The sequence below is a fragment of the Morone saxatilis genome, unplaced genomic scaffold (genome assembly GCF_004916995.1).
Source record: "Morone saxatilis isolate NCDOM2014 unplaced genomic scaffold, NCSU_SB_2.0 Contig24, whole genome shotgun sequence".
Lineage (NCBI taxonomy): Eukaryota > Metazoa > Chordata > Actinopteri > Moronidae > Morone > Morone saxatilis.
The window spans coordinates 18,745,420-18,759,279 of NW_023339807.1; the positions used below are offsets into that span (position 1 = coordinate 18,745,420).

General features: G+C 41.2%; 1 protein-coding gene across 2 annotated transcripts in view; it reads right to left on the minus strand.

Moving 5' to 3' along the window:
* The window catches only part of LOC118335518 (polycomb protein SCMH1), an 18,700-nt gene that overhangs the window by 4,270 nt on the left and 570 nt on the right, over nucleotides 1-13,860 (minus strand). Inside the window, exons 2-13 of one of the 2 annotated variants that reach the window (XM_035671828.1) lie at nucleotides 13,275-13,429; nucleotides 10,956-11,027; nucleotides 10,616-10,693; nucleotides 10,228-10,298; nucleotides 9,871-10,105; nucleotides 9,156-9,244; nucleotides 8,692-8,935; nucleotides 2,998-3,242; nucleotides 2,198-2,389; nucleotides 1,121-1,247; nucleotides 681-881; nucleotides 207-377 (exon numbers count right to left, since the gene is read on the minus strand). In XM_035671828.1, coding sequence (XP_035527721.1) covers nucleotides 207-377; nucleotides 681-881; nucleotides 1,121-1,247; nucleotides 2,198-2,389; nucleotides 2,998-3,242; nucleotides 8,692-8,935; nucleotides 9,156-9,244; nucleotides 9,871-10,105; nucleotides 10,228-10,298; nucleotides 10,616-10,693; nucleotides 10,956-10,980 — 1,678 coding nt within the window. In that variant the 5' untranslated portion in view covers nucleotides 10,981-11,027; nucleotides 13,275-13,429. Of the gene's footprint in view, nucleotides 1-206; nucleotides 378-680; nucleotides 882-1,120; nucleotides 1,248-2,197; nucleotides 2,390-2,997; nucleotides 3,243-8,691; nucleotides 8,939-9,155; nucleotides 9,245-9,870; nucleotides 10,106-10,227; nucleotides 10,299-10,615; nucleotides 10,694-10,955; nucleotides 11,028-13,274; nucleotides 13,430-13,860 lie in introns of both variants that reach the window. The other variant, XM_035671827.1, reaches the window with a different exon arrangement.

Consider the following 13,860-nt stretch of genomic DNA (forward strand, 5'->3'; position numbering starts at 1 on the left):
GTCATGTAGCACTGCTTTACTCTTACATTCTTGTCAAATTCAATAATATGTAAACATAAAATGTAACTGCTGTCTGGAAAATGTGTCTACTGTTGCTTTCCAGCATAATAAATATGCCTCAAAACTGATATCCCACCCCATATTCACTAAATATTTACAATGAAGATGTGCATGTGAATACCCAGTGAGAGAACAGCAGCACTGACCTGCAGTGTATGTGTGACTGTCGTAGTGCAGGCCTCCTCTGGCTACAGGCTGGCTGCCAAACAGAGGATCGCAGTGAAGGTTGTGGCAGAGTTTTTCTAGGAAGCGGAGAACGTAGGTGACACTGCTGACTGTGGGCAGGGTCAGGGTGTGCTGCTGCTGATCAAAGTAGGCTACACAGGACAAACAGGCGCAAGAGACAGAAGATACAATTCTGTTCAATGAAAATGTAGTCTTTTATTTGACATGCAAAAAATAAGTTATCCCACATATTATGTAACATATATATCAGAATTTACACATAACAAGCTGATCCTTTGACAACAGCACTACATTCTGGTCTAATGGAAAATAACTGAACAAGGATGCGATATCGCCACCAAACACAGGTGAACAATATAGCAAACTCCTCTTAATATGCTGTTTCATAAAACCTTTCCACAGGAAGAGGAGAGTGATAGAGAGAAAAGTCCCACCTGAAATTACTTCGCCTCCTTGTCCAGACTTGAGGCAGGAGAAGACTGTGCCCTGGTTGTGAGCAGAGTCCACACAAGCCTGAACGCACTGCTGAAGCACAGAAGAGGCCCGGCCTGGTCCAAAGTGGTCTGGGAGCTGCTGGATACGCCTCTGGTCCAAATGGGGTCCCACCTTGCCGTACTTGTTTAGGTAAACACAAACTATGGGGCAAAAAAACAACCAGAGGAATCAATATTGAAGGTTATATGACTTATAATTGATCCTAAACCTTTTAAACACTATTTGTCAGATTGTGTTGCCAACAAAAGGCAGTGGCAGTGAGTGTATGGTAGTATGAGCATGACAAAACGAACCATAGTCTTACACATGCACTGAGCATCCCAGAAAAGTATATTCAGCAGTAATAGTGTGTATGTCCAGGTCTGTGGATGTTATGTACCTGTGGGAGCCTGTAGTGCAGAGTTGGGGATTGTGGCATTGTCCAGAGGCACAGTGCTAGTGTCGGGCTCTGGGGTGCTGCTGGTGGGAGATGTGGGGACTGGATTAGGTACCACCCGTGGTTTTCTCTGGATACAAACACATCAATACAGTTTACATATAGTTCATACTAGGGCTGCACAATATGGGAAAAACATCATATTGCGATTATTTTGACAGATATTGCGATATGATTCACGATAATGTGGGGGGAGGATTATTTTTGCATCACAAATTTAATTTTCACTTAAAAAACGATTGTTACCTTCTTTGGAATCTGTACCAACTGTACCATGTTTTCGTAAATCAATATTTGTTGGCCATGGTATCTCTTCAGTACTTCATTATAATGCTGTTTTGTCACATTTTACTTTAATCAAAAAAACTACCGCTTCTGAGATTTGTATATTGCACTACTGCCGTATTGCAATTTTGATTAGATTTCGATTGATAGTAATTGGTTATTACTTTCATATTGAAACTCAGAAAACAAAGTGCCTTTCTGTAAATGTTACGTGGTTTAACATCAGTAAAACAAAGGTTAAAAGGAAAATTCACTACTACATAAATCTCTTTTCAGTACATTATTGGGACCTGATGAGTGCAGCTACCGACTTTTCCAGCATACAAACATTAGTTGTAGACAACCACTGTGTTTTGGAACTGTAGATGTCTTTGATGTGGAAACCAGCTCAATCTGCCTCAATAAAAAACATTAACAAACAGCAAGGCATTTACTTATAAATGTTAACCCAAGACAGAATAACATGTTGAAAGATAAGCCTGTTATATCCCGTATGTATTCTCTTGAGGTGTAATCCTGTATTACTGGTAAGAAAGACAGAAACAACAGAGACGAGAGCAAGATGTGGCGGAGCAGAGATAAACATAACATTGTTATCAGAAAAAAAAAAATGGTTATTTTTCATAAGTGAGGTATTACATGGTATAAAAATTATACCCAATAAGTTACCTCCTCATGGAGCCAAATGCTTGGTTCAGTGATGCCTGTGTGAATGTGTATGTTCTGGACAGCTACCTTGCTGCCCGGCTTGGGCCCCCTTTTCTTTGGGATCTTGATAGGTTCTGCCTGAGTCTGGGCCTGCTGCAGAGCTATCCTTTGTGCCCAGTTGGCAGGTAGTCTGCCCCTGGTTCGCCCTGGGCCGGTCACTGGCCGCCCTGGGCCAGCCATGGCATCTTCCAGCCAGCCAGCTCTCTTTGCCCAGCCCAACTGTAAACAAAGAACAAAGAGAAAAGAGTCAAGTGGGGCAAACTCTTCATGCTGTGATATTCTACAATGACAATGCTCCCTTAGGTCAGGGTCAAAAATGTTTACATGTATCCAAGGCTTGTGAAACCACTTCAGCACCGTTGCTTATCAGAAGTGAGCAAAAACACTAATTTTGAGACGTCAAGGTTCACACAAGAAATTTTATTTTACCTCCAATAGTATTTAGGAATGTAAAATCAGTAGTTTGGTTTTGAGTCCCTGTTTTGACATATTTGCATATTTGAGATTTCTGCTGCCACCACAATATAAATGGAGGTGAAATGAATTCTGTCTGTGGTACACACAGCAGTAAAATATTCTACGGCAATTAAATTTCACTGTGGACAGACACAGTCCTTGTAGAATCAAAGAAACAGTCTAGCTTTCACCCCTAGTGTATAAGGGAGGCAGAAATCTTAGACAGATATTGCAAAACCTGGGAAAATAAAACCAAAAGTATATGCACACAATTAGATGTAAATTAGAAAATATGTTTTTTTGGAATTTGGGTGAATTGACCCTGCAATTAAAGGAGACTGTCTGATGGTGTCTAAAAACTTCACGTCTACCTTACTGCCAGGCTTGGGACCTCGTTTCTTGGGGACCTTGACGGGCTCCAAGCCTTTGCCTGGCTGGATGCTCTGTGGTCCCAATGCTGAGCCCTTCTGATTCCAGGGCCCCGTCACCTTGGTTTTCCTGCGGCCTGGCTTGCGTCCTCTCTGACCTGGAGGTCTGCCCACCGTGGGGGTGGGGTGCATGGCTGGGGTCTCCACACTCCCGTCTGTCAATGCCCCAAGGCTCTTAGGCAACACTACTGTATGGTCAAAGATGGGCAGACACAAAAGAAAAGGGGAGTTCAGTAAAAAAGCTGTGGCATTACAGCGAAAAAGGAACTAATTAAGGACTATAGCTCGAGGCTCCACATTCGATCACTGTAATAATGTTAAAACAGTCAGAATAGTTATTTACTGATTAACTGAGACTACATTATCTGGTTATGTGATGTCAATGACAGGAGAAACATATATTGAGTTTATTCAAAATTAACTTCCCCACACAGCCTTTAAGTTGTTAGCAATGTCCCTGTTTGACTATAGCTGCAGCCAACTTTACACGCTCTCATTGCAAGTGGCCCATCAGGTATTACCAGCACTCACCTATGCTCTAAATACCTTTCTCAAATACTGAACAGCAAGTGATGTATCACTTACTTTTCAAAATATGTAGCATCAAACTTCTTAAAAATGTAAAATCCTTCAGTATGTTCAACTCCTTCAGAACTAAATCAAGACTGTTCATAACACCTGAGCTCTAGCTTCTCACAGCAGCACAACAGCAGAGAAGGTCAAACATCCTCAGCAGCAAAATATTTCTCCTCGCTTGAACTTCCTTCCTCAGTTATAAGCCTGAGGACAGCACACTACATCTTTCAGACTGTAGTGTGCTTAACAGTGAGAGAAGGAAAAGGGGTGAGAGGTTACATCAAGAAGTGCATGCTTCGATTTGCTTCATAAGACTGCTCATTCAGTGAGTTTTAACCGTTCAGTGAACTCAAAGGGTTTAGTCGGCTTTCTGCATATAAATAAGGTCACAGAACTGACTCACTGCAATAAGATTTCTCTAAATGGTAGTCGGATTAAGGGAGAGGCAAATAACAGAACAATTAATCATGATTAATTAACATCCATACACTGTAACATCCATACAGTGTGGTAATCATGGTACTTTCACTCGCAGGATTAAAGGTTAGTTCATCCACATTGCAAAAAACACACCACATTTCCCACTAAGCCCTAATGGTATCTACTCATGCATTAAGTTTGAGGTATCTTGCCCAGGTTTTGAGAACATGTCGACCCAGATATAGTTCACTACCACGCATAATCCACACAAAACCTGAGCAAATAAAGCCTAACCATCTGCACGACCAGATAACAATAAAAGTAAGCAAGAAAATATGTAGAATTATGGCGGGTATATGGTGGACCAACATTATATTAATACAGTAGTATATTGTGTAATCAGACAAACAGGCATTACCTGCGTAAACTGTGATCCAAAACAACCAACAAAAGATGAAGATGAAGCAGAGGAAAAACAAGGACTGAAAGATATCAGGCAAGAGAAAGAAAGCACAGGTAATTAAAGATGATTTTCTTTGGGTCTATCATCAAGTTCCTGCTGGCTAGAATAAAAAATAAGAAATGTGTGAACACCTTAAAAGCCTGAGGAATAAACCCTATTTAAAAAAAGGAATCTGCTGACAGCTGTGAGACAGTCTTAAAATGTATCTCTCACACTCCCACCCATAAACATGCACCGTACGCTTCTTGATGGGAAGCATTTCAGAAATCACAAGAACCACTAAGGGAACATACACATGGTAAAATCATTTAGAGCAGGGCATATAATAAATAAATAATAACATCCAAATAAGACATTTACTTCCTATAAGCCAACACAGCTGGCAAATATCAAAAATGCGCTCATGAAAAAACAACCACACAGAAGAACAAACCACAGTATAACCCAGATATCAAGCTTCACATGCACCTGCAAGCACACACACACGCAAACACACACACACTGCACAAACTAAAATGCACTGGAATTTATCCTGGATCAACCCGGGACAGATTTACGCGAGCAGCGGCAACATTCATTAACACAGGTCTTGGCCCGTGGGGCTGTACTTATTAGACACACTTACACACCAATCAATGCAAAGCTTAGTCTGCAGGCTACTACTACTTTTCATAGGGGAGCCACTGTGAAGCTAAGAAGAAAAAAAAAACAAGACACCTGATTGATCCTACACAGATTGGACGGAACCTAGATAATATGTTTAAAAGGTTTAGAGAGCTTGAGGTTACATGTTCATTGATCACTGGCAGTGCTTGTAAACACCGCCAAACAAACGCGCAACAAGCAAATCCTTCTTTTTTCCCTCTCTCCCCTGAGTGCACTGAGTTCATTGAGTTCACAAAGCTACCACTGCCAGCTTCATATTACAGGAAGATAACTTCTCCAGAGTTTTTAATCTATCACTCCGACTGTATTTCTGTAACTTCATTCATCTTTACTTACCTCTCTTGGCCAAACAAAAGTCAAAAGTGTGTGGTTGTCTGCACAGCTGTCCTCAGATTCACCCTCTCCTCCTGCCCTGTCCTCCTCTACCACTCTTCCTTTGCGTTGCTCCTCCTTTTCTTTCTTTTTCCTCCCTTCTCTTTTTCTCTCCTCCCACCATCTGCTGACAATGTAAACAGTCCACCTTCCACAGCATATGCCTGTCTTTTCTCTTCGTTTCTATACCATCTCTTAACTCAATTCTCTCCGAGGTGTCTAATCAAACCGTTAGCCAGGGTGCCAGCGAGAGGCCTGTGGAGGGGTACCCAGGCTCGTTTCAACCACGTCATGGCCCAACTCTGCCAACTGGGTGACTGCCAGGCCTTCATAAAACACTAGCAAGCTACAAAGACATGTCCTGCCTCCCCATTTCCCTCCTTCCTGTTGCACTCCTTCACATACTGTGGATTCTAACAGATGAGTGCAATTGACCCTGTGGCTGATAACCCTTGTATCCACTACTTCCTTTTATGTTTCTTGTCTAACAAGTAGCTTACTCCGGTTCCCAGCTCTGGGTCTGGCTTTTGTTCCTTGTGTTGTGAAAGTTAACATGGATACAACTTCTGAAATGCTCCAGCTTTAATAGACAAATCTCTAGTGACAAGAAAACTTGTCTGCTAAATGGAAAAACAACGACGTGTCGCAAAGGCTGGCAAAAACCACAGGCATGCCTATTGTAACATTTGACAAACTGGACTGGATGCTACTGGATCTTGGAAATCAAACACAGTTCAAAAGAACATGTTATCTGGAGAGGGATTCAACAGCGGAGCCAGGAATTAAAAAAAGCAAACGCATGTGGATGATTTGATCAACTGTTGCTAATGATGCCTTCAGGCTGATGATGTACTTATCGCGCTGCAAACTGTGATGCACCACAAACACAGTGAAAACTCCAGTAAAACTCCAGTAAAATATCAATCTAATATCTAATCACTATTGTGGCAAACAAGATATGCAATGTGTTACCACAAAAGTGCTTGTTATGCACTGGATTTGCTGTGCAAATGTATCTCAGATTCTAACAGTATGCATGTGAAAATACAGTGGATGGACAAAATAAACGCAACATCTTTACAACATAACGTCCCACACATGTCACTAGGAATAAATAGTACCCTTGTTTCCACTCCCTTTGTCAACTTCCTCATGGATGTGTTCATTCAAGTCTTTGTATATAACGGGTACAGGCAGGAATCCTTAAATTAAATTGATACCTTTTAAGACCCTTTCCATACATTTTAAGACCTCATCGCCCCTTCAAGTTGTAACCTGTTACACCAGCGACGCACTAACGTTTCACTGACTGTAAGACAGCACGACTTAACAGTCTTACTTTGTGATAACTCCTTTGACCGTAGTTCAATGCAACATAAGTACGATAGGTAGAGTGGGAACAAAGAGTCACTAAACCAATGCAAGGTGGTTGTTGTTTTTTTAAGGAGTAATATCTGTAATAGATGAGAGCTAGAACCACCATCTTGTTCCCTACAACACAAACGTGAGCTAGAGGTGGGTAGAAACGGTTGTGTAGCAAAGAAATGCACGATAGATAAGACCCCTCCTGTCTGTGTCCCATAGTGGTTTTATGGCTAGTACTTTGCATGTGGGACCAGACAGCAGTGATCCCCATCGAGGCTACATTCGCCTACAGTCGCATTCCAACACACAGAGCTCTCACCCAACATTATCAAGCAGCCGTCAGTTGGTGGGTCAATAAGTCAGCTAAGTAATAGGTTTATCCAATGCACTTGCAGGATTCCACACAATGATAAAATTCACAAACTTTAGCATACAACCTCTTTGAACAAATATACACATTGAAAAAAACCTACAAAACAGACACCCTGATATAACCAAATTATTACAATTTGGGTACAATATGCCAAATATAAAATCTTACATAGTAATATAATGTAATGTGTGTCCCCACCCCTGTATACTATAGTCATAAACCTCATTTTAACAACGATGTGTTGTTGAAGGCCCTGCAGTGCACTGCACACCCACACAGGCGCTTTCAGTTAACCTCACTGATTGGACCTCTGCTCAGGTTAAAGTTGGTTCGAGCTATGGTGGGAATTTTGTGAGGTCGTCCATCTCAACATACCAATAACGACTATAAAAGTATAAGTTGTAAGAAGAGACATCCAATCAGGTGAGTAAGTGAAAACACCTGTGCAGGTGGACCATGAGTGTGTAGCCTTTAAAGTGTCAGTTCATCCAAACTGCAAAAAAATAAATAAACAAACAGATGAGGACATTTCCTCATCTACTCTAGTGTACCGGCCACAGAGACAGATGTGGTTTAACATGCTGAGGTTTTGAAATATCCTCTAGCGGTTCCACCTCCTCAACAATACAGTGGATGGGAATATAATTTGATTGTGGTGCTCATGGTGTTATTCCAGAAACAACTGTAAACACTTTCTACGGAAGAATTGAAATGAAAACTGTACTGTTACATTTTATAGAGTAACGGGGTCAATTTTTGAGGATGTAACAAAATTTACCTCCATTGTACAGCAGTGGAGGCAGAAATCTCAGAGACCCAAAGCACAAAACTAGGACAAATAAAACCCCAAAATGCCAATAACGGTCACATTATGCTTGAACAGATCTAGTTCAAGGATCAAGGAAATGTATTTGTCATTATTCAACACAACGTTGTACAACAAAGTTAATCAAAGCATGGGAAGACAAAAGTGTTTGGAATTGTTCTGAACAGCCACAATCAAAGACGGGTGAACAGCTGGCCATCATAAAGAGGGGGGGGACGGGGACGCAATATTGTTTAAATACATGAATAATATTGCACATTTTCAGACGGAACTGATCTGTTGTTCACACGAAAGCAGACAAAAGTGATTGTGTAAAGAAAGAGCTTGAGAGAACCATGGCTCCTTTCTCACAGCTGGCATTAAGTGAGCATTACGAACGTTACAGAAATGGTCGGACAACACCCTTCCAAACCTATTTGACCATCTGACGAGCAGTTATGAAGTAGCATACTGGCAGCCTAAAAATAAGTGCAATTATATATTTTTTGTAATCTGGATGAACAGACACTTTTAAAAAAAGGACAAACATGTGACAGGCTTTTTCATAAATTCCCCCCCCACTGTTAAGGTCCAGACCTTTGGTGCCAGGCGGCTGAAGGTTGTCTCCAGTGAGGGTGCACCAGCCAACAGGGAAGATGTCACGTGAGTCATAGCGGCAGTAGTAGTCAAAGGCCCCCCGCCAGCCATCAAAGGTGACCAGCACCTCTACACCGCGCAGCGCTCCCACTGTGGCCGGGCAGATAAAGTGGGGATTTTTACGGTCCACCGCCTCGAGCTTCATGCCTACCTGGAAGGAGTTCTGCTCCGGGGCAGGAGGCTCCTGCTGGGGAACATGGGGGTCAAAGAAAAGGGGGTCAGGGTTGAGGTTGGGACAGTAAAATCTGGTGAATTTTTGCTATGGGTGAATACTGTCAGACCAAAAGATCCAGGTGAACTCTGCTATAAATTAGTAACTATAATAATATAATAATCATGCTTGTTTCTCCCTGATATAAGACAACATCTAGAGTGGGTTGAGCTCGTAAGCCTCGTACAGGTACCTTGTGAAAGATGCGAGAGGGTGCCATCTCAGCTCCATTTAGTGTTTTCAGAAGGAACATGGGCCAGGAGGACGCATTGAGACGGAAACCTGAAGAAGAGGTGAAGAATATGGTGACGTTGATGCAGACAAATGATGAATGATCAATGATTAATTGATTAGTCATTAAATTAAAATGAATCTACAACTATTAATAGTTATTAATTAACCTATTAATAACTGATTTACATTTTCAGTCATTTTCCTTTTGATACAGGCTTATCAAATGTGAATGTTTGCTGCTTTTCTCTGAGCTATATCTAAGTTTTAAACTTTTGGTAAAACAAAACAACACATCTGAAGAGGTCACCTTGGCTCTGATAAATTACGATGAGCATTTTCATCTTTTTTTTAAATTTCGTACCCCAAACAATTAAGAAAATTATTAAAATTAAGATATGAACATCAACACTTTGTGATAAAAGGCTAAATAAGCAGATAACAGAGTGTTCTTCTTCTGCCTTTTCCCCAAAAGTATTCAATACAGAAATGTCCTGAGTAGGAGGCTTTCTAAGCAGTGTCAGGGAGTTTATTTAATTTATATGACATCAGTCATTGACACCTAGTGGACAAAATTAAAAATTAAATAAAAAAACAAAGAAAGAAAACGAGAAAATGTATTGTGAAGTTACTAGAAAACGTATAAAATAAAAGTCATGTGATTTGCGTTTCTTTACCAAGAGGCGGCTGCAGCATGCCTCCATTTTTCTCACAGTTGCCGATCGGCTGGATCTCTGACGAGTCCACCAGGCGCCAGAAGTCGTTCTTGTTGTCAGACCCGTCCAAGCGCAGCCGCAGCCGTGAGCCTGTCAGGCCCACCACCGTGGCTATGCAGGTTGACGTGGTGTTTCGCGGGTCCTGGGCCTCGAGCTTCATCCCTGCCTTGAACTCGTTAAGTGGAGGTGTGAGGCTCTGGATGGTGACGATAGACATAGAGGTGTTTGACAAGTTAGACAAGTTGGAGATTGGCAGCATAATGACAGCAGTGGAGACAGAGTTAATGTTCAAATAATCAAATTACCAATCTTCCTCACCTGTCTGAAGCAAGACGAGGGTGCAGCGATGGCACCCGTCTCTTTCAGGTATTTCTCCCAGCTGAAATGCCCTGTAGAAGAACAAGAGGAGCACCAAAAGATCCATATCATATTACAGTAATGTTAAGATGTCTTTTTCTAGTCATGGTTTTAACTGACGCTATACAAAATAAAAAAAAGAACTGAATTCATTTTATGTTGCATTTTACTTGCTTTGTAAGCCCCAAAACAACAGAGACATGAGGCTTAAAATCTGTCATCAACATTACTAGCAAACTTTGTCTTGACGATTAATGAACCAATGCTGAGGCAAATCCTTGGGCACTGTTTCCTGTTGGAATTGCCTAAAACTTACTTCATACATCACTGGCTGCTGTGGGTTATTTACCTTGGTACTGTGAGGGCACCCGGGAGGGCCGTCCACTCCGGGCATGCTTGATCCTTCTGGCATCTTTCCACTCTATCGCTAGAGGGGCCAAGAAAGACAGACTAAGCTCTCAACTACAGGTAATTTTCGCATCAGTCAGTACCCTGCAATACCTGCTACACTCACTGATCCAAACATTGTCTGGGATTACAGGGCTATTACATGATAATAAATGAGTATACCTGCACAGAAAAGGGATTGGTTAGAATGAACTTAGATTCAAATGTGGCATTCTTTTAGCTTTTCCTGCAAGCTATTATGAATACTTCTTGGAAAAAATTCTGACATAATGCATTCTTACCTTTCTGTGGTACAGGTTTCCTCATGCTCCAGCAATACTGACCAAGCTCACAACACAACAGTGGCTTCCACTCTAAAGACATAAAGAAAATCCACAAAAGGTAGTTATGTTTCAGCTGTGTGAACTAAAACGCAACTATCTGAAATAAGAAGTACTTGACTGGTTTGCCGTTGCTGCAACAAGTGAATAGATCACATTATTCTGAATAGTAGTCGTGATCAAAACAGTTCAAAGACACCAGATATGTCACCATGAGGTATGTAGACATTACATCTAAAATATTTCCATCTGATGCAGTAGTGCAACCCTAAAAACAGGATAAAAGCATCAAATAACTTACATTAAAAGGATCAGACCCCGTTAAACCTCACTGACCCACAAGTCTGCCAGTTACTACAAGTTCATGCTGCACAGCCAAATCGTCTTTATTTGACTTTATTCTAAACTCTAGTGGACATGCCAAAGTTTTAAAAGCTACAACAATCTATGTGGCTAAATAGGGGGGAAATGTGTTTTAAAACATGCACAAGACAGCTAAAATATTTATATTTGATGGAATAGTAGAGACATAAAAAAAGTTAGTATTAATATACGTTTAAACGAGCAAGTTGAAAAAGAAGAATAAGCGTGGATTTCTAAAACCTGCCCAACAATGTTTTGTATGGTTACAGGTGAGGGGGTATTTTGGGAGAATGGAAATCTATCTCTCCTCTTTGTTTTAAGACGTGGCTCAATTATATGGTTTCTTTATCTTAAGGAGATGAGGTACTCTGCATCTGAAACACACTGTGCATGTGTTAAGATTTAGACTAACTTAATTATATTAGAGCGCAAACTGACCTGTAACTGAGTAGTGTGTGTCGATTCATGTACCCCTCAAGAACTACAAATTTCACTTCCGGATTTTTTTTTTATGCCCGCCTCCAAGGACAGTCGTATCGAGGGAGGCAAATGAGCGGAAGCTCTGGGTGCGACCAGCATGGAGGGAAGATAAACATTGTTCATTTGTATACACTACTTACGTTGCAAACCTGGTTGAAAAGTTTCCATTTATTGTACAATTTATGTCAGCTGCCTTCTAAATCATTACTCACTGTACATCCACTGACTGTGAGAATGTACAGACAATATGGACATTATCATCATGGCAGCTATGGACACTGTAAACACAGCATATTTGGCCATGTATTTACAATTATTTGCTATTTTTTTATATTTTAATTAAACTGTATGTCAGTGTGTACTTGCCTTGTTTATGTTTTTGTATAAATTGGTTCTAAAAGTTCAAAACAAATTTCCCAAAAAAGGGGGCATAAAGAGGGCAAAACTTTATATTAAGGGTTTAACATGAGGGTAAAAAAACAGTTTTATTTAACTCCAATAACTGATCCTACCAATAAAAACCCGAGAGTTTTCAGACGGACATGTGCCACATGTGAACTGTACTATGTTTCAAAGGGAACCCAGAGAGCTGCCTTTGTTATCTTTGTAGTTCACTGGCTGTCTCTCCAGGCAGGGGGTCATCATCACAGGAGGTAACCAGAGGCAAGTTCAACAAAGAGAACCAAGATCATGCCAACGATGCACTATATATGGATTTAATTTGATTTGTTACACTTTAAAGATTCTTTTCAAATACCAAAATACACAACATTTATTTGCTTTACATAACTGCATATGCAGGCAGTAATTTACATCAACAGAGGGGACAAAATATTAGAAACACTTCAGTATGAAGCAAAGAAATTAGAGCACAACACCATGCAATAACCTCAAAAGCTATTAAAACCTACTGTATTTTGATTACGTATTGCCCTTCACTATACCGAATGTTTACAAAATCCCTCCTCATCAATCAGTGGACAGTCAGGATTTAGACAAGGGCCACAAGTTTGGAGGCTCACTAAGTCCTGTAACCCAAACCTTGACACAACATGCAGGTCAACAGGTCAAACTGATATAAACAACTGCTTCAAGTGACTGTTTCTCCTGTCAAACAGAGAGCACAGTCCAATCAGGCATGTATTACACACAAAATAAATCCAAATAACCCCCATTTAGATTATATTCAGAGTTTATAACATGGCAAAATCATGCCCCAAAAACTCTCATGTGAGGAATAGCATGCGAGGGAATAATAAGGGGCACACAGTAAAAGTTACAGCGACACTTGTTTACCATCTGCCAAATATTTTTAGAATTTGCCAAGAGAGAAAACACAGCAGCTTTATTATGAGGACTGTTTCAAATTAAGTAACGTTAGCGTACGACTAAAAGCGCAGTGACAGAGGACCCCTCTGTGCATATAAACATACCTACCTTAAAACTTCATAACCGTTTAGCAGCGTCTCTCCTCTCCGGATGGATTTCCTTTTCAACAGAAGTGCGCCTTTTTCCTCCGCCAAGGGGGATGGCGTCCAAATTAAAGCGGCCCGCTCCCTGTTTTTCTTTTTTTTTTTTCCTTCTTCCCCCATCTAGATAAAATGACAGGAGGAAAAGCATTAAGAGAGCTCAGCAGAGTAGCACCTTGCTCTCCGTAAAGCAACCCCCCCCCCCCACCGTGAGTGTTGGAAACTCAGCGTCCACCTACAGGACCACTTGTCTCACATCTGCACGGGACGCTGCTCCCACTTATAAGCCAAAATATCGCGTCTCACGCTGTCGAGCTTCATTCAAAACACAAAGCCAACACATGGGACCCCCCCTTTTTCCCTCCATCCCTCCCTCCGCCCGCCCTCTCTCTCTCTCTCTCTCCTCTGCTATATTTGCATGCGCGCTAGATGCTCATTTACGTGACAGCATCGCTAATTATGTTACCCAGGAGTGAACACTAACGTTGACGGTAGCCTCTAGGGTGTAAATCAGACCCCCCCCCCCCCTTCCCCTCACCCCAAATAAAATAAAT